At 42.9% G+C, this 23,886-nt stretch overlaps 1 protein-coding gene across 4 annotated transcripts in view; it reads right to left on the bottom strand.

Moving 5' to 3' along the window:
* Agk (acylglycerol kinase) overlaps nt 1-19,928 on the bottom strand; it is a 79,032-nt gene extending 59,104 nt beyond the window's left edge. The window contains exons 1-2 of one of the 4 annotated variants that reach the window (NM_001127497.1): nt 19,880-19,928; nt 15,675-15,781 (exon numbers count right to left, since the gene is read on the bottom strand). In NM_001127497.1, coding sequence (NP_001120969.1) covers nt 15,675-15,775 — 101 coding nt within the window. In that variant the 5' untranslated portion in view covers nt 15,776-15,781; nt 19,880-19,928. Of the gene's footprint in view, nt 1-15,674; nt 15,782-17,213; nt 17,583-19,879 lie in introns of those variants that run through there. The other 3 variants (XM_087659014.1, XM_087659015.1, XM_087659013.1) reach the window with 3 other exon arrangements.
* Nucleotides 19,929-23,886: the final 3,958 nt, after the last annotated feature.

The following is a 23,886-nucleotide window of genomic DNA, read 5'->3' as shown; positions in this document are numbered from 1 at the left end:
AGGGAACATTCCATTGAGTTGTTGGCCAAGAGGCTCCCACGGAAATCCCCAAACAACCCAAGCTGTTGTTAAAACAAAAGGCTGCTGCTCTCTGCAAACTATCATGGGATGGGGTATTGCCACTGTCACCTAAACACCTCACTGACCATAGAGAAGTCGAACTGGTGCATACATGGAGCCCTCACCACTACATTCTAGTCTCTTTAGTACCAGAAGGTACTCTGTAGGCTACAGAAAAAGAAACATGGACACCCAGCCAGAAAACCTTTGACCTACCTTTGAATAATATGCTAGGGCAATGGTGATACAGACCTTGTAGGAGTGGCCAACCAATGTATGATTTGGCCTAAGACCCACTCCATAAGAAGGAACCCACACCCCAATACTGCTTGGATAACCAAAAACCAGAAACTAGATAGCCCAGAAACCTAAGGTAAACCCAGACTTGACTGATCTTTAAAAAAGAAAAATCAATAAAATAATTCCTAATTCTGTTATACTCATACATCAGGACCTTATCCAGTCATCATCAGAGAGGCTTCCTCCAGCAGCAGGTGGGAACAGAGAGAGAGACCCGGAACCAGACATTATGCAGAGAGTTGAATTTGGAGGTCTCCCTCCAATCCCTCCCCTCAGAGCTCAGGGAATTCTAAAGAGGAGGGAGAAAGAATGGATGGCGGACTCTAGGAAAACATGGCCCTTTGAGTCAACTAAGCAAAGTGCTTATGAGCTCACAGAGACTGAAGCAGCAAGCACAGGGCCCACATGGCTCTACACAAGGTTCACTACATACATATATATTTTATCTATTAATTTAGTATTTTGTGGGACTCCTGACTGAGAACCAAGTTGGTCTCTAATTCTTTTGCCTACTCTTAGGACTTTCTTCCTCCTACTGGGTTGCCATTCCCAACTTCAATATGATAGTTTTTGCCTCTTCTTATTATATTTTGTTTTGTTATGTTTAGTTACTATTTTAGAATCCTGTTCTTTTCTAATGATAGACAGAAACAGAGTAGATCCAAACGGGAGAAGAAGTGGGGAGGAACTAGGGTAGAGGGAAGGAAAACTATAATCAGAATATATTGTATGAGAAAGGAAACTATTTCCAATAAAAGAAAAAATGAAGGCAGGAAAGAAGGAAGGAAGGAAGGAAGGAAGGAAGGAAGGAAGGAAGGAAGGAAGGAAGGAAGACAAAAATGAAGGTTCTGGTGGATAATCAAGGAAAGGGTTAAACTTTCCTTATTTCCCACCATCCCCCTTTTCCCCCCCTTTTAACATCATGTTTTGCTTCTCCTAAAAGGTACTAGAGTTCAGACCCCCAAGTATTTGGTCATTTTATCTCTCCCCAGATGTTATGGTTTAATCTGAAATATCTCTACCAGGTCTGTGTTTCAGACACTCAGTCTCCAGCTTGTGGTGCTGTTTCAAAAGCTATGGCGCCTTAGAAGATAGTGCCTAGGTGACTGCAGGGTCACAATGGGGTCAGCCTTTAAAGGTGATCCTATCCTTGGTTTCAGACTGCACTTTCTTGCCTTCTAATCCATCCACATATTCCCACTACCATGCCTTCCCCAGCATGATAGGCTGTAATCCACATGAAACAGTGAGTTGAAATAAGATTTCTGTCAATTGTAAGCTGTTTCTATCCATTATTTAAATCATAGTTAGGAAAATCAACTAATAAAAATTTGGAGATTAAAAAAAAACCCAAATACAAAACCACCCCTGCCTTCCACCAAGCACACATGAAACTACTCATCTTGTCTTCCTTTAAATAATTTATTTAAATAAAGGATAATTTGCCAGTATTTTCTCCTATACAACCCACAGTCCAGACTCCTTAGATAGTGGGAACTCAATGAATACTTGTTAATAAATAAGTGGCAAATGTTTGAACAGAAAAATTGGCTCACTGTGTTCAGAAGGCACACTTCATCCTTGAAGGGAAACTGAAGGTTATTCTTGTCTGAGCACCTGGCAATCCTGAACCAGCAGATCATCTGAGATAGCTCTCCAGTGTAGTCAAGGACAAGGAAGAAAAACCCCAGCGTCATGAGAATGCTGCCAGGTCAGAAGGACCTCAGGCTGTGTGTGAGCATACATAGGAAGAACAGGATGGAACTGGACTCTTACAAACCAAAGCAAGGAGACACCATATATGTGTATATATATAAAATTTGTATACCAGAGAACTGCTCCAGTGTCAGAGAATTCTAGATACCTAATGGATCAAGAGTCTCATGTGGGCCAGAGACCTAGTTACCAAACACAGAAAACGGACTGTACATCAACTGGCAGTCCATGTTCTTTCTATACAGCAAGGTGCCTACCGGGCACTAATGATGAATACAATTTACAAGAGGGTCTCCAAAATGTAGTCATATCAGACAGGGTCCCTCAATACCTACTCAGAACCAAAGCTCTTTGACACAGAGAAATTAGAAGCTTCTAAATTAAAAAAGAAGGAAGAAAAAAAATCTGCTGATGTTACTGCCCGAGGCTTTAAAAAAATATGAACTTGCCTGCTACTACAGGTAATAGGATGCTCTCAATTTATTCCGAGCCATAAATGTTTTATTTACTACTTTAGGACTGCAAAATAAGATAAGTTGTTACTTCAATAACAGCTTTACATGAAGAGAAAAATTACATTGATCCATTCTATTTCCCAAAAAGGATATTACCACTACAGCTAGAAGCAAATTGTTCAGCAATTTCTACCACCAGTTTTCCCTTGGTGCATGCAAACACTGTCTTTGCTTTGCACAAAACAGATTTCAAGTTTAGATGTTTACAGCAACCATGGTGACTTACTCAGGCTTCCTAAAATAATTAGTCATCACATTGTCAGGGGCTGCACTCCCTTCTTGTTGATGGAGAAGGAGGGATAGAGGAAAAAACAGTAATACAAACATTGCATCTCAGCCAGTGACTAGAGGGAAAGTGTTTCCCAATTCCATGGTCAACCCCTTCCTCATGACCTAGACCCCCTCCCAGGGAGGTGAAGACTAGCGCATGGGCCCTGTTACTGAGAGAAACAGTAACCACAGTCACATCACTTGTGTCTACAGGACAGAGCACTGACCCAGCAGACGAAAGTGCAGCTTACTTCAAAGAATGTTCAAGCTTTCCTTCCTAAAAAATGTTCAGTTCTTTAGGGAAAAAAGTCAGTGTGACAGGTTAGAACCCCAAAGGGTCAACCCAAATACTTGAAAGGCTATGAGGCCCTCCACTCCAGTATCTCTGCTTTTACGGATAGCATCTTTCCATATTCCCGGCCTCCCTATGATGGACACCAAGAAACTTTATATCTTCTCAACTCTCTCAAGCTCAAGATGATGCAGAAATCTCTAAACTCCTGAAGTTGTACAAAGGAAGAAAATATTGCTAACACATACTAAGTGCCAAATGTCTTCACTTCAATGCCAAAAAGCTGTATAAAAGAAAACATGGAGCCACGTAGGTAATGGCTGGCATCAAAGCCCTCTACAATCATGTTGCTGAGTGAAAATGGGTAAAGAACAGGAAAGTTAACAAACGACCTGCAAATGTGGACTAAGGGATGAGGAGGGAGGAGGGAGGAGGAGGAGAGGAAAAGGAGGAGGAAGAAGAGGAGGAGGAGGAGAGATCATAGAAGTCATACAACAGCTACACGAGGAATGAGAAAGAAGCCTGCAGGAGGGTATTTGTAAGGTGATGTCATTATGCAGAAAGGTGGGTACAGGATGGGGCGTAGCCTATCACTGGATGAGAAGGAAGTGGGGGAGTCTAGGAAGGAGGTAGGAGGAGGAGCAAAAGAAGATGGAAACAACAGAGCAGGATGATCCAGATCCAGGTGGACTAGGTCAATTTTGCCTTGTCTAGGTGGGCGGTTTAAATCTTTATTAATTGGCAGTGAATTTGTTGTGTGGAGTATTGTGGATTGAGATTTTAACATGTAAATCTAATTGCTAAATACAAGTTTCTGGAACTTTGATTTACCGGGCTAAAGAGGACAGTATGTGAAAGAAATGGCTAAGAGGCAGTTAGAGAGAGAGAGAGAGAGAGAGAGAGAGAGAGAGAGAGAGACAGAGAGACAGACAGACAGACAGACAGACAGAAGACAGACAGAACACACATTGGCCGGGGCATGATAACTACCGCCTAGGGGACCACTCAGAGAGGGCAGCTTTCGGACTAGAGTAGTAGCCAGAGTATGCAGATCCAGCTTGTGAACACGGATAGAAAATGTTCCCTTTTAAAATTACCGCAACAGGTATTCAACAATGAACTAAAAACACTTCCAACAAGTTTTTGCCAAAATGTGCGAACCCACTTTCTGAATGAGATTTGTGATTCAAAGAAGTTTTGGATTTGCTCACTGTCAAACCATGGATTTCTGAATATTGACAGTAATGTTTAGGTCTGCAAACCCTGATTTTACTATCTTTATTTCTTTGTCGAAGCAGAAAAGGCAAACATCAAAAAAATACTTTTGTCAACAGTGTCCAAACCCAAGCCCTATTTCCTAGACATCTGAAATGATAAGGTTGAAAAAGTTCTTAGAAGCGATGTGGTCCATCACTTTACAATCTTTTCCATACATCCCAACCCCTCAATCAAATGGTGCACCACCACCCTTCTGGTAACAAAGGTCACTGCAGAGGTGATTCTCATCTTGTATTGACATACAAAGAGAACACAGAGAAGCCCAACTTCAGTCTCTATCCCCAAAAGACTCCAGAATGTTCACTTAGGCAGTTTTCTCAACCCCTTCGAGCTCCTAGAAAGTGACTCATTGACCTCGTTTAAGGAAACCTCTGGCCTGTGGGCATGCACACTGTTAGAAAGTGACTGGAGGCTTAGCACTAGAGGGACACACCCTGCTCCTCAGCCTGCTGTAGCTTCTGTCAATACCCCTGCCACTTTCTAGGTATTTTCAGCAGTAACAAAGCCTTGTTCACTGCTCATCAGTCTTCACACTTTCTCCCTGCACTGGACCTGGAGTGCTATTATAGTCTTCTTGCACGTGGGCTTACAGAAAAGCCCACAAATCTTTCTCAACCTCTGAATAAGTCAGTATTATCAGGCAAAGATTAACCTCTACCCAAGACGGAGACCTCAACTCTACCATTCCAAAGGCTGCCTTAAGCAGCTCGATTTGGTGCCCATTCTTTCACACTCTGAAATAAGAAATCCCCAAACCACCTTCCCCAGTCTTCCCAGATCAGTCACTTTTCTACACTTGTATAGAATAAGCTATTACTTGGGAATGCTTCAGGTAGCTCTTAGTTTCTCAGGTCTCCAGCTCAGAATGGAAATTATTTAACAAAAGATGGCATCCTCTCATGACTAACCTGTCCTGTGAGCCTGTTCTATAAGACTTTTCATTAGCCAGAAGATGCTTCTGCAGTCTATGTCCCCCACCACACACACACACACACACACACACACACACACACACACACACACACATCCATTGATTGACAGAAATGGAAAACCTTTTCTTTCCTTAGAATATGGAATTATTCTACTTTCACTCTTTTTTCCCCCTAGACGCAAGTCCCCACAAGATTCCAAAGTTTCTTCCTATCCCACCATTCTGACAATCATGGAAGCACAAATAATCAGACTGAACTCTCTGCACTCTGCAGAGGGCTCCATCTCTGACTGGTGGCTACATTTCTGCTTAGGTCTATGGTATAGCACCATTAGGGATATTTCACCTACCATGAGAATGCATCCATTGCCCTCCAGTTTGTGTGTGTGTGTGTGTGTGTGTGTGTGTACGTATGTATATGTATATGTATATATGTGAGTGCAAGATATCTCTACTCCTATCTAATTTATTTTTAATTAATACATTTGTTTGTGTACATATGTTTGTGTGGTGCATTTGGCACAGCATATATGTGAAGGTCAGAGGACAACTTCTGGGAGTCAGTTCTCTCACGTCTACACTTTTCTATTCATTCATTTTTACCCATTTAAATAACTTATTCCAGATTTCTTTTTCCATACAAATGTATCATTCATTCTGCCACTCTACTAGCTCTCTGGGTCCCAGTGAACCATTCTTATATAATGGCAAATGTCTTAAAAGAAAATTAGACTGAGTCTCAGTTATAAGCAAGGCAGAGAAGGAATGACAAAGCACTACTCAGAGACGGTGGATTATTCGGGTACTCAGGTATATACAGGCTGAGAGGAAACGCCCCTTCTCTCAAAGCCTAACAATTCTGTCTGAAAACATCCCACATGAGAGTGCTCACTGTGCGCTCAAGGCTCCCTGACATATCTGGACAACGTGTGACCTGAACATCCTAAGCTCACAGCTACTAACACCAGTGTTCTGCTGTTCTGAACATGATACATCGGAAATGCCGGGTACTACTGCTGTCAGCATCAGCTACAATTATTTTCTGTACAGGCCTTGGAACAAGTAAAACCACTAACATAAAATTTTCCTCAAGTATGAGAAGCCAAAACGACAGAATCTAACTTAAATATACCTCCTGTCTTCCATCTTCACTCCCCGCTCTTACATACAGGCAAGTACAGATACTGATTTTTTTTTTTAAGGAAGAAATTGTTTTCCACATAATCTAACAAAAGGAGTTGAAAAGAAATAGAATATAATTAAACTTCATTGTATTTAAAAGTTAAAAAAAAAAGTTCCCTTATTCCCTATCACATCTGGGCTGACAAGCATGTTATTTAATTGCCCTCAAATGAGCTTCTTTAAATAGAACCCATTAAAACCCCAATTTCAGCATCAGCCTGTGGGGTGGGAGATGGGGTGATGCAAAATGAACTTTGAAATGACTAAAAAGCAAAACAAACTGCTTTACCAAAATCTCAACAAAATCTGAAACAAAGAGAAGCTATGAAGGGGAATAAACTTCCGACCTTCAGCACTGGAAGAGCAACTGCTGCAGGGGAGGAAGGCCTGGACAACCGCCTGCAGTCAGAGGCTCGTCTGAACTGATATCGGGGCAAGCATGTGCCTGCAGACATCCAGAGATACTCGGACCCAAAGCCCAACACTCCTCAAACCATAATCTCCAGCAAAGGCAAACGCACCAGTCTAGTCAAGTGTAGCTCATGCATAATTTATACCTGGCAGCTAACACATTCCCTTTGCCTATCCTGTCAGGGTCTCAAACTCGGTGTGCCTAAAATAGAATATAATACCTCTTCCTCAAACCAATTTTCCTTGGTGACTTTCTTCTTTCTGCATCACCAATTATACCAGTCTTGAAGCCATAAAATGATTTCTCCTCTCCCTCAGCCAAATACCCAGTCAATCACCTTGCACTAACAGCTCGCATCTGCAGAGAGCTAAATTTAAGCACAGTATAAGACAGCTGACCCACACCTCCTCATTCAGTCCTTGAAACTCACCTGCCAAACACATATAATTATCCCTCATGTGGGACGAGAAACGAGGCTCAGAGTTAAGTGGTTTAAGTGACTTGACAAGGCCACAGAGCTGACAGGTAGCAAAACTGAAGCCAGAGAAGCCTCCCTCCATGCCGGCAGTGCTGTACCACTCCCAGGCTGCAGCTTCATACCTGCATTTGCTCTCTTTCCTTAGGCTGCCTCTACTGCAGGCCTTTAATAGCTTTGAAGTCAACTTCTAAAATGGACCCTGCACAGGAGGCTAGGCTAAACCTCTAAAATGTTACCTTGGTCACAATATTCTTTGCTGCTTTGAGATCTTTGCTGCTGCTCAAACAGGTATCTTATATATAGACCCTCCTACAACCTGTCTTTTCCAGTCCACTGAAAGTATGCAAATCTAAGTCACATTCTTTACCAGTCTCCACTAAGTCTTCAAGGCACAACTCAAAGGACATCTTTTTAAGAATGGCTTCATGAGGTAAAAAACAAATGTTCTTTGAACCAGCTTCTCTTCTAAGAAAAATCTGATGACAACCCACAGAGAAGAGTACTATTACTGCCTACTACCTCCAGTTTATAGGCAGAGAATCTAACATGGACAGGAGAAGTTACCCAAGGCTTCACTACTTGTGGTGGTTTAAATGAGAATAGTCCCTACAGGCACATATGTTTAAATAGTTGGTTCCCAGTCTTTGGACTGGATTAAGAGGTGTGGCCTTATTGGAGGAGATGTGTCACTGCAGGTGGGCTTTGAAGTTTCAAAAAGTCGTGGCCAGCCTCTCCCCACTTACTTCACCCCAACCCTTTCAAACCAGATATAAGCTCTCAGCTACTTCTCCAGTGCTATGTGTGCCTAAGCTGCCTTGGTCATGGTGTCTCTTCCCAGCACAGTCCAGTAACTGAGATATTCCTGATAAATATGAAGTTCAATTCCACATTGCTTGGCTCTGGAGGCTTATCTTAACTATGCTACTGTAGGGGCCTCTGAGAAGTGATCCTTCATTCTCAATAGCTTGGCAACTGTACCCAAATTCTTTGGTCATTCACACACAACAATGTGATACGTACTCATCGTCCCGATTTCTTCATCTGCATGTAGCTATTAATCTCATGCTATCATGCTACTATGACTAATAAGCATATCATCAAATTATTAGGAAAATAAACAATGTCATAAATACCAAGAGCTGAGAATCAGACCCAGCAACACTGATTGTTAACTATTATCATTAAGGTCTCAATACAATTGAATAGCACTGAACAAACCCTGTAGACAACTTCATAACCCTTGTTTAGGAAGGCCAAGTGTACATCTAGTCATGTTTGGTGACAAGACATGGAAGAAAAAAATCCCCAAGATTAATTTAAACCAATGAGCACAGAGTCCAGGACCAGGGATATAGTATCATTTGCTCTACAAGCTTAACAAGGGACTTAATGTGACTGAGATTCTAAAAATCTTCAGGAAAAGATAACGGGAATTCTAGCCAACTTGAGAGGTATACCTCTCTTGAGAAGAAAGACAGGTCATAGGCAAGGGTCAATAGTAGAACTACTGCCAGAAGCCTGGCCCCCAAGGCATAAACTGAGGAGTGGGGGGCCAAAAAAAAAGCAGGATTAGAGCTGCCATCAATTACTGAGCCAAAAGGGTTAGTTGAAAAGGTGGTGCCAAGGCTCAATGACCAAAACAGTGAGACAGACCAAAGGCAGACTAAGCTAGGACAAGGTCTCCAGTGATTACAGACAATGAGTTTGAGTCAGATCATCAAGGGTTCAGGTATGTCTTAATGGTTTGGGCCCTGCTGTTCTGAAGTTAGCACTGTATGTAACTTAGGGTTTATCTTATATTTATTTTATGTGTATATGTACCTGTACCATGTATATTTGTGGTACCCAGAGGCCAGAAGAAGCTATCAGATCCTCCTGGAAATGGAGTTACAAGGGATTGTGAGAGACTATGTGGGTGCTAGAAAACAAGCTCAGGTCCTGTGCAAGAGCAGCCAGTACTTGGAACCACAGAGCCATCTCTTCAGTCCCTACCTTAGACTTAAAAGTAGACTTTTCAAATGTCTCATTCCATAAGGAAGGAGACATGGAAAGGGCTCAGACCTTCTTCAATCATTTGGCAGGTCTTCACCTGCCTGCACTAATGGCTAGCTCTCATGTCACTCATTGCCCGGGTACCAGCAGCACCGTTTGAACTCTCCAAGTACTAAGCAGTTTTTACGTCAAATTACCCAGAACATTTACTGAATGCGTATCTAGAATACACCACACTCGACTTTCGCAGTTAGCTGATCAATGACCAATGAGATACTACTATGCCCATTCCACAGTTGAAGAAGGTAAAGCTTCAAGAGCCCAAGGTCACACCACTAGGATGTCTCACGGCTATTTGACTCCAGTGACAACTTTCATACTACACTGCTTCCTTTCTTCTGCTACTTTTTAATCAGCAGGCTCTTTGCTACAAAAGGCTAGAAAAGTAGAAAAGGCTATTGCAGGTAAACTGCTGACATGATGAACTGGCAGCCTGGAACATAATCTTCCCTGGGGATCCCAGAAGGCTCGGTAAGAGCGGCTGGAGAGGAATGAGCAAGACTTAAACTCTCTTTACTCTCAGCACACGGGGTCATTTCCTCCTCTTCAATTGCTCTCACAGAGCTGTGCTGAGAGCTATCCCTTCTGCTCCTGCCAACCACAGCAGCCTTCAGCAGGAAAATTATAGAGGAGAAATCTTTAAAAAAATCAAAATGAATTTCTTCTTTGAAACTTGGGAGAAGGGAGAAAATAGATGGAACTCTCAAGAGAAAAGAAATCCATAAATATTATAAACAATAAAAAAAAGCCTACAAATAAATATGTTACGTCAAAAGGTCAATGAGAGGAGGCAATACAAATGGAACAGATAAATTAAAATTAAAGCAGACCTGCTGTGAGGACCCTCCCACCTCTTCTATTTACACGGAGTGTCAGGAGAAGACAAATATCTAAAGGAAAGCAACGGTCCCAGAATCCCTCTCTTCCCTCTGAACAGCCATGTGGTTGGGGGTCACTTGCAAAATATGCCAGTAAGTGTGCAGTCAAAGAGAACAAAAGGACAGCCTAAAGCAACTAAAGATCAAAGACAGCCTGGCGAATGAAGCGAGTAAAGGCTGAAGAGCGCTCACTCGGTGCAGGTGCAGACGCCAGGTATGGCTCTGTCAACAGCTTGCTCATCAAATGATGGACTATAGATCAAACCTCACTAACGAGTCTAAAATGGCAGAATAGTTGAGAGGGAAACATTAAAATGAAAGTATAAATGAAAAGATAGGTAGGGCAGTTTGATGGTTTGCACATGCTTGGTCTAGGGAGTGTGGCACTATTAGAGGGTGTGGCCTTGTTGGAGGAAGTGTGTCACTGTAGGGTGGGCTTGGAGACCCTCCTAGCTGCCCGGGGATGCCCAGTCAGTTCCTGGCTTCCTTCAGGTGAAGATGTAGAACTCTCAGCTCCTCCTGCACCATGCCTGCCTGGATGCTGCCATGCTCCCACCTTGATGATAATGGACTGAACCTCTGAACCTGTAAGCCAGCCTCAATTAAGTGTTGTCCTTTATAAAACTTACATTGGTCATGGTGTCTGTTCACAGCAATAATACTGTAACTAAGACAGGCAGTAAACAAATGAAATTGTCACTTCAGAGAAGACATGTTAAGTTTGGAATGGTTTTGATCAACAAGGAAAAAGCTGAAGATTAAGGACACAAATGTAGGTGCGGATGGTGAGGGTTGGGTACAAAGGAAAAGTCACTGGGCAGCAGGAAGGCTGCCTCATGCAATGAAGGAAAAAACACAAAAGTGTCTGTGTGTGAATGACTGGCCTGTGGTTTTTAATTTTCTCCTTAAAATGAGAGCTAAGGCTGTCTGAGTATAGAGAAGGCAGAGGATTTAACAGAAATTCATCAATATTTCAAGATGTATCTGTGAGCAATGGAAGAGGAAGCCGACTATAGATGGAGTGCATTACTTGTTTGGAATTCGCAGCCTGGGCGTGACTTCAGAAGGGGCCGATGGGGCGGCTACTCTGCTTCTCAGTGTCAGTTTCATCCTCCCAACAAACACAGTGTGCACTGAGTCCTTCTGTGCAGGGGCTTCAGATAACGCCATGCAAGATAAAGCCTATATAGTATTATGAAGAGAAGACACAAGCAAAGCAAGTCGTCACAGTGGCAATGAGTGGTTTGATGTGTGTGCACACATGTATGCGTGAGCGTGCGTATGTAGGTACTCACAGAGAGCAGAGGCTGATGTTGGGTGTCTCTATCATGCTATATCTTCTCTTTTGGAGACAGGGTCTCTCAGAGAACCTGGAACTCACAGTTCTGAGTAGACTGGATACCAGTAAGCCCCAGGAATTGTCCTGTCTCCACAACTCCAAAGATGGGGTTACAGGTGCACACTGCCATATCTAACTTTTATGTGGGTGCTGGGGATCCCAAATCAGTTCCTAATCTTTGCATAACAAGCTTTAGTCACTGAGCCACCTCACTGGCCCCCCCAACAACAACGAGTGTCCTATAGAGGAAGAGTTTGTAGCATTATGGAGAAAATGACAGGGACAGTGGGGACAGACAAAAGAAACAGAGCACATGCAGAGACTCTGAAATCATTTAGGTCTGTGCATGGGATATGAGAAACGTGGGTAAGGAGGAACAGGGGATATTCAAATATCTAGGGAAATGAAACGCATAGTGAGTGTATCCAATGACTGAGGAGCAGGTCTAGCAGGAGGACTTTTGCTTTTAGGATGCTGAGTCACAGATACCTGTTAGCATCCTAAGATAAGTACTTGTATTTTACTTTTCTATTGCTGTGCTAAAACGTCATGACCAACGCATCTTATAGAAGGAAGACTTAGTTTGGGCTAATGTTTCCAGAGATTGAGAGTCCACGATGGCAGAGCGAAGGCACAGTGGCAGAAGAAGTACCCTGACCCATAATGAGGAAGCAGAGAGAGCAAACAATAAATGCTGTGAGACTTTTGAATCTCAAACTCCACCCCTAATGGCATACTTCCTCCAGCAAGGCCACACTGTTTTAAGTTATAAAAATAAAATGCTGTCTTTTACCCCCACTAGGTCTGATACCACAGTGCCCCAAGATATCTCTAGATATCTTAAGTCTCAGTCAGCAAAGCCTCTCACCCGCTTTGCTCCATCCCATATCACACTGCCGAAGGCCTCTCTCTGAGCCTGGCAGCAATCTCTCTACCCATCCAGTTCCCAAGGCAGGTTTCCATGCCAGAAACAGACATCCCAACTCCACGGCGGCCCAGTGTCTCTAGCCGCCGCACACTTTCTTACACTTACATCGCTACATGAAAGAACACACAACACAATAACCTTTGATTCAATTGATAAGATCTAATTGCCCACCTAAACATACAAAGCCCTGTACACATTCATAACAACCTGTAAAGGTACAGCATTGAATCTTAACGTCAGTTTCCATGTTGTCCTGTTGCTACTCTCAGTCTCCTCCCTCTTTCCTCCTCTTCCCTCAAACTTTCTCCCACCCATCCTTCCTTCTTGTCCAATGGCAGGCCTCCTTCTATTCTGTACCTGCCCTCACCTGTATTTTACAAATTAAATGGGAAGAAGGTTCTGGTGAAGTCACCTGAGTCCTGAGTACTGACTAGGCAGGCATCCTTGGGGCAGTGGGAAGTAGCATCGAATACAGATAACTCCAGGGCAAACCACAACACACCTCCCAAACAGCACGGCCAACCAAGGATCAAGTGTTCAAAGGCCACAAGATTACAGCACTCGAGACTCTCTCATTCAAGCCAACAAAACACTTGAACATATACTTAGGTCTGGAGCTCGGGAAGACGTCTTTATAAAGATGAACAAAAACCTGGGACAAGACAGAAGATAGTTTCTACAACTGAGATCATTCAGGGAAGGCATGACATGACAAGAAGGCCTCAGGCAGAGAACTCTTTCCTTATGCTTGAAGAAAGGGAAGGAAGGGGTCACAGAGGACAAGAAGGAGACAGGCAAAGAGACAGAGGGCAGGAGAAGCAGAAGTTTGGAAGGCAGGGATGGGGAAGAAATGTTTCCAGCCGTGCTAAGGGGAGGACAGATGAGCCTACAAGGCCAGGCAGTAGTACAAGTAAAGGAGGAATTGACTCAGAGCAAGTATGGAAGAAAAATAAGTTACAAGTGCCAAGTGGTGGCACATACCTATAATCCCAGCACAGGGAAGGCTGAGGGAGGAAGATCCTAAATTCACAGCCAGCCTGGGCTACATAGCAAGACACCGCCAAGTTAAGGGTTGAGGGAGAAAGAAAGGCAGGGGAAAGGAGGAGGGAAAAGAAAGTACATCTAAAATGAATGGAAAAGAAGAAGTTATCTGTCTTTACAGATGGCATGAGCTTTTATACAGAACATCAGAACAGTTCCACCCAAACACATAGAAAAAAAATGTTAGGACCATAAAAGCCAGAAGCACACACAAAGAATTAACAAAGTAAGCTGTGTTTCTATGCACTGATTTATCAACACATAAAAGAAATTTAAAAATCAATCATACAAGAAGATAAAAAAATATTTAGAAATAAATGTAGGTAAGATAAGAGATGTGTTCATTAAAAGCCACCAAACAAGAAGACATCTTGTGTTCATGGACTAGAAGACAATAGTGTTTAAAATGGCTACAAAACAAAGCAATCTAACAATTCCATGTAATTTCTGTCAAAATCCCAGTGTCACTTTTTTTGCAGAAATAGGAAAAAGCCATCTCAGAATTGATAAGAAATCTCAAATAGCCTGAATGGCCAAAATAATCTAGAAAAAGAACAAAGTTAGAATTGTCTCACTTCCTAATTTTACACTTCTTATAAAGCTAGAGTTATCAAAATAATGTGGTTCTGGCGTGCAGACAGACACACAGGCCACTGAGACAGAACAGATGGCCTAGAAGTAAAGCGCCATCGTATGTGGTCAGATATCTTCAACAAAGCCCCGGGACACGCAGCAGGGAAAGAGACCACTTATATAAACAGTGCCAGCCCAGATGCCCACATGCAAACCAGTGAGCTTGTACCTCTGTGTTATGCCACACACAAATTAAACACAAAGGCTGCTTCAAACCCCATTCAGAGTGAAGCCGCTGGAGGACTGAACGGCCTTTTAAAAAGTCCTAAGACTTTAGGAAGTTATCAGAAGAGCTCCAGAGACATATTGAAAAGAAGAGCATGTAAGCCTTTAGATCTTCACGCGGCAGGGGCTGGTGAGCCCCCAGTGAGCCTGCATGGACACCAGCGTGGCTCAGAGGCCCTGCAAACACATCACAGGCTCCTCCGAGGGCCAGGATAGAAGGAAGGGAAGGTCTGTTAACATTCTTTCTTACTTACATGTGCTAAGCTGTGTGTACACAGGTTATAAGAACGTGGTACTTAGCTCTGAGGATACTGAGCAATGACAGAACCACACAGCTACAAACTATCAGACCACACACTACAGTGTTATATGCTCTGTGAGCAGTAAACTGAGAATGCTCACAAAAATATCAAGTATGGATCACTCTTCTAAATCAATTCCTAGCTCTTTCCTGGTTAGCCAAGCAATACTGAATACAACTGCATTTCTGTGTTGGGACACTTGGTCGGTTAAAGATTATAAATTATTTTGGTTGTCTTAAATTTGTATACAAATTTCTGCTCACTTACATCTTACCATATAAAGGCAGAATAGAAGACCTGGCACTTTCTTTTCCAGCCATGTGTGAAGGCTGATATAACACTGAATTCCTTACTCAAACACTAAGGGTGTTAATCTGTGACCTCATTTAAATTAACCGGGTCTAATAATATAGATGAGGATTGTCACAGGACATGGAGGAAGCAGAGACAGACGTACTCAGCAACCAGGGGTTGGCAGACAGAGACCATAGTAAGAGAAACTGGGAAGTCCTCCCAAGGAGATACGTAAGTCACAACTTCAACTTACTGCCTACCTGGGAGGGGACTTGACTCTGTCTAGAACGGGTCTCAAGATCTTCAACTACAAATAAAGTGAGTAGCACTTGCTTTCCTTCCAACCTCACCAACTCTATGCATTGGTGTGTGAGTGTACAGTCAATTTCACAGGGCAGGTTACAAGAAGCTTGTGCCTTTGTTTTATATGTGAGTAACTGTGTTTAAGCACCATATTTTATAGAGAAGTACAGCTTAACAAAATTCCAACCCTGGCCCTATGGATCCTTCTCCAATGGGATGCAGAGTGTCAGGCTGTCAATATTTACCAGTGCTTTCCATAGAGCCAGTGACCTCCCCATGTCAGCAAGCAGAGGCCAGCTGTAGTTTTCTTCCAATGATTTCGAAGTGTTTTAAAGAATGTGGTCATCTTCTCCTATAGATTTAATAGGCAGAAAAGGAAAAAAAGTTATCCAAGATAATCACGGAGCATCCTTCATCCATTCCTCTAAGGTTTCCCCTCCCCTCCTTTTCTCTTTCTTGTTTCCTTTGCCTCCTGCTCTTGTTCTTCTCGTCCTTGCCTGTCTAGTCACCATCAGCATCTTCTGATGCACTCACTGATCTCTGCTTCCTTCTTTTTCATGTATTTCTACCTTGACTTCCCTTCTTCTGTAACCACCCACTTTTCCCTGTCCATACTAGAAGGACAGAGGAGGGCAGAATGGGGAATAAATCTCCAGACTTCCCCTGATGTCTGCCTTCTTACTGTCCCACTATACCATTGGTAAGTATCTGTCTATTACCTATGAGGAACCAAATTACCAGCAACAGCTTATTCAAGACAGAAGAAAATACCAGGTCTTCAATATGAAAACCAGTGGAGAACATGCTTTAAAAAACACAATGCACGTGGCTCAGTAAAAAATGCTCAACTTACTAATCAAAGGCATGCAAATTACAAAGAGCTATTATTATTCATGTATAAAATTAAGTTTTAAATTATCATATTCACTCATGACAAAATGCAAGAAAGATACTCATACCTACTCCTGTAAGGAAGGTAAATTAGTTCTTCACAAAAAATTAAATGGCATATTTATTCTGGGTTTGTATGGCAGCATTCAATGATATTTATATTTATTAATGTTACTTAGCTTATCTAACTAGAGTAAATTCCACGAATGCAGGGGGCTGTTGTCACTGCTAGAACCTATACATCAAGTAGAATCTGGCACATAATAGCTAACCCAAAAACATCTATTGAGTGAGTGAAACATGTAGCAATTCGACTTTTTTTTAATTGAGAATTTTCACAGATGTAGAAAAAATACCCCAAAATATGTTAAATAAAATTAGCAGGGTAAAAGGCATCTATAACTAGTGTTACCACAATTGTGTTCAAAGAGGACTACCAATCAAAATACCAATAAATAAAAGCAGAACTTTTACATATTATCCTCTAAGTTGAGGGTGCTAAATGGCATCTTAAATTTTTCTAAAATAAATATAAATTACTATCTAAACAGATAAAAATTACTTCTCCCTTTAACTTCCCTTGGTTAAATCTCCTAGGAAGAAATGGTCACACTGCTGACATCAATGAAACCATCCAGGCTGGTACAAAAAATAAATAAATAAATAAAATCCCAAAGACCATGTAATTATTGACCTCTCTCCATCTGACCCTAATCACTTATTCAAGAGGTCTTTAATAGACAACATCTACTCTGTATTAAGGGCTAGGGCACGGAAGAGTAAGTACCACTCTCAAATGCTCATGAATCTTAGCATCCCTGACTGCAATACGGCCATACAAGCAAAGTTGCAACACAGTAAGATGCATGCTGGGAAATGAGGACAGGATCTACCTTGAGTCCAGAAAAATGGGCCTAACTGGGATGGACCTGAAGGAGCCAGAGAGAGTCAGGGAATTCTCAGAATCCTGCAGATTAGGAGAAGTCACAGCGTAAAGGAGTTAGGTATATGCTATGGCCTCAACAACTGTTTCCAAAACTTGAAAGTGACTGCCCTAATTCCTACTGAAATGGTATTAGGATGTAAAAGTAATGGGGTCGGAAGGATATTGTCCTCATGAATGGGATTAGCACCCCTCTGAGAAGAGACACCAGCATCCAGCTCCATCAGCAGACACAGCAATGAAATAGCCATTTGCAAACTAGGAAGAGTGCACAATACTCTGTGCCAACCATCTTGGGTTCATACTTCCAGTTTGCAGGCTGTGAGAAATAATTTTTTGTTATTTAAGCCACTCCAATTACAGCAACCTGAACTAAGAACCACACAAAGTCTGTGTGTGTGTGTGTGTGTGTGTGTGTGTGTGTGTGTGTGTGTGTGTGTGTGTGTGTGTTTTCCAGGTAGGCAGTAAACGGAAGAAGTAACTTCTCTTCTCACCCATTACTAAGAATCTTATTTTAAAAAAGACATATTAACAAGGAAAAAGCACATACATCTATTTGGTGTGAGTTTTCATGACACAGAACTTTCAGAACTAAATCTGTGTGTGTGGTCAATGTGCTAAAGAACAGAAAGTTCTACATAAACATGACTGAACATGGTGCTAAGACTTAAAGACCAGCAAGGTTTGTTTGCTCGGGTTCTTCTGTGTCCCTTCACCTTAAGAAATAAAAGTACTATTTCCTGCATGCATATACAGGCCCCTCTAACGTGAGAGCTTAGTCTGCTTCCGGTTAGAACAGCAACAACTTCCTGCTCCTACTGTTTCCTCAACTGCCAATGTACTACTTGGGAATAACTATGCCCACCAATAGACTATACATACAAGATAGGATCTAGAACAGTGGTTCTCAGCCCTGGTGTCCTTATTAAACCTTATTTAAAGTGCAAAAAAAAAAATTGTTGTAAATGTATATTCTTGGGCATTATCTCCCTTCCCCCAAAGCCTACATTGTTCTTGAACTGAGTAGTCATTTTATTTTTAGCTAGCAGTTACTACCATGATTGCAACAGAGGTTGCAAACATACCAGACATTAAAAAAAAAAAACAGTAGTTTAAAGATGAACAATGGGGTCAGAGGAAAGTAGAGATTTGAAAAGGCTTTTAATCCACACTAAGGGCTTTAGATAGTATGTTGAAGACAATAAAAAACAAAAAAAACAAAAAACGAGATTTATTTTTTAGCAGATGAATAACATATAAAACATCCCGTCAGAACCAGAACATAAAGCTAAAAAGAGCCATTAGAGGGGTGGCTGCCATAAATTCTAGACAAGAGTCAACAAAAGATGTGGAGGTCTTTATAAAACAGAAATGGGCAGCGCTTGGTGACCAACTGATTACAAGAGGTGAAGGATGAGGAAACAAGCCAAGTTTTGTGCTTGGGCAACGGATTGTTAGGTGATCTCCAGGTTTTGGATTTATACTGTTGGTTTGTGGGAAAACACAATGTGCAGTCAAGGAGACTCGAGACTGTTATACCTGCCGGGCACACTCCGAGACTGTTATACCTGCCGGGCACACTCAAATGAAGCCCAAACAGATGTCTGGACTTAGCGTTTTGGAAATAGGAGAAGTTGAACCCAAGGGATAGAATTGGGATTCGTGCCTGTGAGGTAATGTATGAGAGTTGTTAGCATCACGTAAACGGAAAGCAGCAGGGAAAGAATACTGCTAAGCACACCCCCAGTCGACTATTTTTTTAAAAGCCACGCCCACCCCATGCAACTCCCTTTTCATCTTAAATGATTCCTATATTACTAAAAGATGAGGGAAATATGCAGGCAGCCTAGAGTGCAAAGAGGACTGGTCCAGGTGCCTAACAAAACCCTAGCTTTGTCATTTACAGATGGTGAGACCCTGGATAAGTCAACTAACCTTTTCACTAGAGAAATAAGGAAACACCATCAATTTATGCAGTGAAGAGATTGTCAATAAAATCTGTACGTTTTTCTGTATTTCATAATATGTACTACATTCAGTGTATGTTCCCTTCTCAGTAGCCAGAATTTTCATTCTCATTAATGTCAGTAAAAAATCTCAATTTTATGTCTACATTAACGTATCTTTGCCTTCCAAGCGGGCTCTCCCAAAACCCATAAGCTCCCAAATTCTAACTTCTGACCCTCTCCTGACAAGGAAGGTAGGGCTTTTTCACTCAATGAGATCTCCTTGGGACAGGTTCTAGCCATTCACATCTGCAGAACCGAATAAATAGAATGAATGAACCGACCCGCTTTCTATGGTTCAAATATTGCTGGCCCCATTTTTGTTCCGGTACCCACAGCCTAAGGTGGGAAGGGAGGAACTGAGGGGTTCACAGTTAGGCACTGCTCTGAGACTCGAACCAGCACACCTGACTCACAGGGACCACGGGCGTGCGCGCCACGCCGGCCCGGCCCAATCTTTCCTCCTCCCGCCGCGCTGCGGTCAACAACCGCGTGGCCGATCCCGGGACCGCTGGCGGGTTCCGGCCCTGCTCAGCGTAGCAACCCACGGCTGCGCCCCATACCCTGACCACACACAGCCAGCGGCCCTCGCTCGCTCCCCTGAACTCACCGCTGCCCGCCGCTCAGCGTCCGGCCTTTCCTGTGTGCTCTCACAAAAATCTCCCTCTCTTTTAAAGGAAACCGCTCCCGCTGCCCTCGGGTTCCGACGCGGAACAGCCCCAGCCTGGCAGGGCGAGCTCTCCCGTGACCTAGGGGTGGGCTCGCAGCAGCCACCGCCCTCCCTTCCTTTTCTTGTCACTTTACTGTTCATTCAATCTTTCATCCATCCATCTCTCGCCAGCCAATTGTTTCTGGAAAGTTCACAGTATATAATAAGAACAGTTTTGCGATTTGGAACTAAATCAGAAAGTAATTAAACGGCTACGACAATTTTAGATATTGGTAAATGAAACAAAACAAAACCGAGCTATAGGGCATGTGGTGAGGGGCACTGTATGAAATTAACCAGCGGAAGTTTGAGCTCCCCAGAGCAGGAAGAAGATCAAGTCAGAATGCACTGAAAAGAAGGGTGGGGGTGGGGAAATCAGGCACAAAATCACAGAATTTTTAGGCCTGTTGCCGGAGGCAGAGAGAGCTATGGAAAAAGAGAGCCATGAAGCAGGAGAGGCCACAAGGTGTTGAACACTAGGGGGGGAGGGGGTGTCTTACTAAAATATAAAAATTGCTGGGCTGGAGATGAAGGGCGGGTGCAGGGAAGCTTCCTGCTTTTCCCGTACAAAGACTTTTTATCTTGCCACCTCTCACTGCCAGGGAGATGTCAACAAAACAAAACAGGTTTTGCTGCAAAGAGGACTGGTAAAGGTCTGTCTTGAAATGGAAACATTTGCTCAGTGGAAACATCTTCAAATGGGAGCTCGCCTGAGATGTCACGAGATCGGACCCATTAACTTTTGATCCCTAGGGGCCCACCTCTTCCACAATTAACGGTTACTGGAAGGGCTCCAGAAGGGCTAGGAGTGTTGAAGGGGACAAGAACTACTTCACTGGTATTGCCTCCTATGAGTTGTTCACGTTCCTGTAGGTAATCCCTCACTCATGCTGCCATATGTAACCCCAATCAAATTCATTGATTCCCAAATCTAGACTTTAGTGGAATCATTTCTTTGGTGGCTGTCCCTGTCACACTATCTGGAGAGAAAAGACATTTATTTGCTGCTGTCTCCCTAGGGAAACTGAACAGGAAATAAATTTATTCTGAGCCAAGTATGAAGGGCCATGGTTTCGGAACACGGATTCAAGTTATCCAGAATGACATGTTCCACCATGGAAGAGGTGAGTTGAACATGTATGAGTCAGAGAATAGAATACAGCCGTGAATCAATTTAAGATGTCGAGAAGGCAGGTTACAGCAAGGCAGAGTAATCTCCATCGTAGGTTTCAGACACCGTGTGATGGATAACCTTCTTAGATTTGGGCGGGTGGAAGTTTACAGCCATTCCTAAAGTTTGACCTAGTAGTCACGAAGACGAGTTAGGTAGAGAGCTTGGTATGAATGGCTATTCCAGGTAAGAAAGGAGAAATTCGACTATCCACCTGTGACATTCCGTCTCTCCACTGTCATGAAGTTCTAATCAGTCTACTGGTCTTCGGACTCTTGAACAGCAACGTATCTTTTTTTCACAAAACTCTAGACTGCAGACAACAAAGGCTAACCCCTGAGGACAGCTTTAGGCCCATATCAGCATCAGGGCGATTGATTTATCAAAGCCATCTTTATCTGCCATGCATTTAAGTCCCCTACATTGCTGTCAATATCACGTCAAAATCTTTTACCCCTCGGTTTTGGCACCTCCTATAAATGTTATTGTTCTCTGTTGCAAGTGCTATCTAAGCCGGAGATCTAAGTCACTATTTTGAGCTTTCTCCTGATGTTCACATGTTAGTAATTATACTTTTTTTTCTCATGTTGATCTCTTTCTTTCCTTCTCTTTTTGGGAATGTGGGGGGGGGTGCTGTCTTCCTCAAGTCTTTCTCAAAGACAGAGAAGTTAAGTTCCTTCTCTGCAGGGAAAAACATCATTGGACATACCACTCGGTAGAATAGGACTCAGTCAGCAGAACTGTTGGGTCTGGTTTACAGTTCACAGGTATCTCTAGTGCGGTCAGTGGACTCGAAGTAACAAGAGAGCTACAGGATACAGTGCTGATGCTGACCTCCAGACAGTTTAAATTCAGCAGCCCTCATGATGGACGGGGGGATCAAGCCAAGCAACACAACTTTCTTTTCTTCTTCCTTCCATCATTCTGTCACTCAGCATCTACTCAGAGGCCATGTGATGGGCCATATGGAAAGGTCTGAGGCTGGCTTCATGTTTAGTGCCCTCCATGGTGCCTACCCCAACAGGGTTTGCAATCTGCTCTCCCAGATCTCATTTCATTTGTTTATAACTTAGACTCCAGATGACTGCTTGAAGGACAATGAAAATATTCAATGAGGTTAAGTACAGTAAGCCATACTCTGTGTCTGACTTTTCACTGGGACAATGTGAACTTCCAACCACTCTCACTGGGATGGTGTGAACTTCCCACCACTCCCCCTGGGACAGTGTAAACTTCCCACTACTCTCACTGGGATGGTGTGAACTTCCCACTACTCTCACTGGGACAGTGTGAACTTCCCACTACTCTCACCGGGATGGTGTGAACCTCCCACTACTCTCACCGGGATGGTGTGAACTTCCCACTACTCTCACTGGGATGGTGTGAACTTCCCACTACTCTCACTGGGACGGTGTGAACTTCCCACTACTCTCACCGGGATGGTGTGAACTTCCCACTACTCTCACCGGGATGGTGTGAACTTCCCACTACTCTCACCGGGATGGTGTGAACTTCCCACTACTCTCACTGGGATGGTGTGAACGTCCCACTACTCTCACCGGGATGGTGTGAACTTCCAACTACTCTCACCGGGATGGTGTGAACTTCCCACTACTCTCACCGGGATGGTGTGAACTTCCCACTACTCTCACTGGGATGGTGTGAACTTCCCACTACTCTCACTGGGACAGTGTGAACTTCCCACTACTCTCACTGGGATGGTGTGAACTTCCCACTACTCTCACCGGGATGGTGTGAACTTCCCACTACTCTCACTGGGATGGTGTGAACTTCCAATCACTCACTGGGATGATGTGAACTTCCCACCTCTCTCTCCCATTTGTATATTAGAAGATGGAAGAACATCATGCTTAAAAACGATCACTTAGAGTTCTAAAATAGTTTACTACTGAGGGAGTTAGTAAATTACTCTCAGAATTTCTTTTCTGACTATCTAAACTGTTTATTCATGGAAATGGTTTTGTGCAACTGCTTGACTGGAGACTCAAAAAACCTGAGTTCTGTGGGATGATCCAAGGAGAAGGCAAAGCATATGCCTTAGGATTGGGGGAGGGGGGGTCCTGAAAATGGGAACAGTGAACTCTGATCAGAAAACGATATTTTTTAAAAGCCTTAAAAATAATTACATATGCATATGGTGTGTGTATGTGTGTGGGTCTCTCTCTTAGAGCTTATATCTTGTTTTCAATCCTATATGTGAAGAGAAGACTACACTTATTTCTGGGCTTAGGACCTCTCAAGACTAGAATCAAATATTGCTTCCATATGGGCATCATATGGGAGTGTGAACTTGACCACATAAAATTCTTTAATGCTCTGAAGTTTGCCTGTGGTTTCTCCAAGAATCCGAAGGTTTTAATCCTGCAGACCCACTTTAGGTTTCTGGCTTCTGAAACTGTAAGGTAATACATTGCGTGTTTTAAACGACATGGCAATTTGTTGAGCAGCTGCAGTTAGTATGCGTTGTCCTCAATTATGCTTCCAAGAGAAACTTAGCTGAGCTGGGCTGATACTGCGCTGTCTACAGATTTGTTTTAAAGTTAAATTTTCGTGTTCATATTTTGTTCATATAAGGCCATTTGTGGGCTTCTGCACCCATTCGTTCCCACTGCGAAACTGAAGTGTCTCCATGCCTCTTCTCTACCTACCTCCTACAAATTGACTGTCCTCTGCAGTTCAATTGCCACATCACTGCCAGGTTGGAATGGTGAAAAGA

This window comes from Rattus norvegicus, chromosome 4 (assembly GCF_021556685.1).
Source record: "Rattus norvegicus strain SHRSP/BbbUtx chromosome 4, alternate assembly SHRSP_T2T, whole genome shotgun sequence".
NCBI classification, from domain to species: domain Eukaryota; kingdom Metazoa; phylum Chordata; class Mammalia; order Rodentia; family Muridae; genus Rattus; species Rattus norvegicus.
Note: the sequence above shows the minus strand (reverse complement) of the source record. Positions and strands in the feature narration are given on the sequence as shown.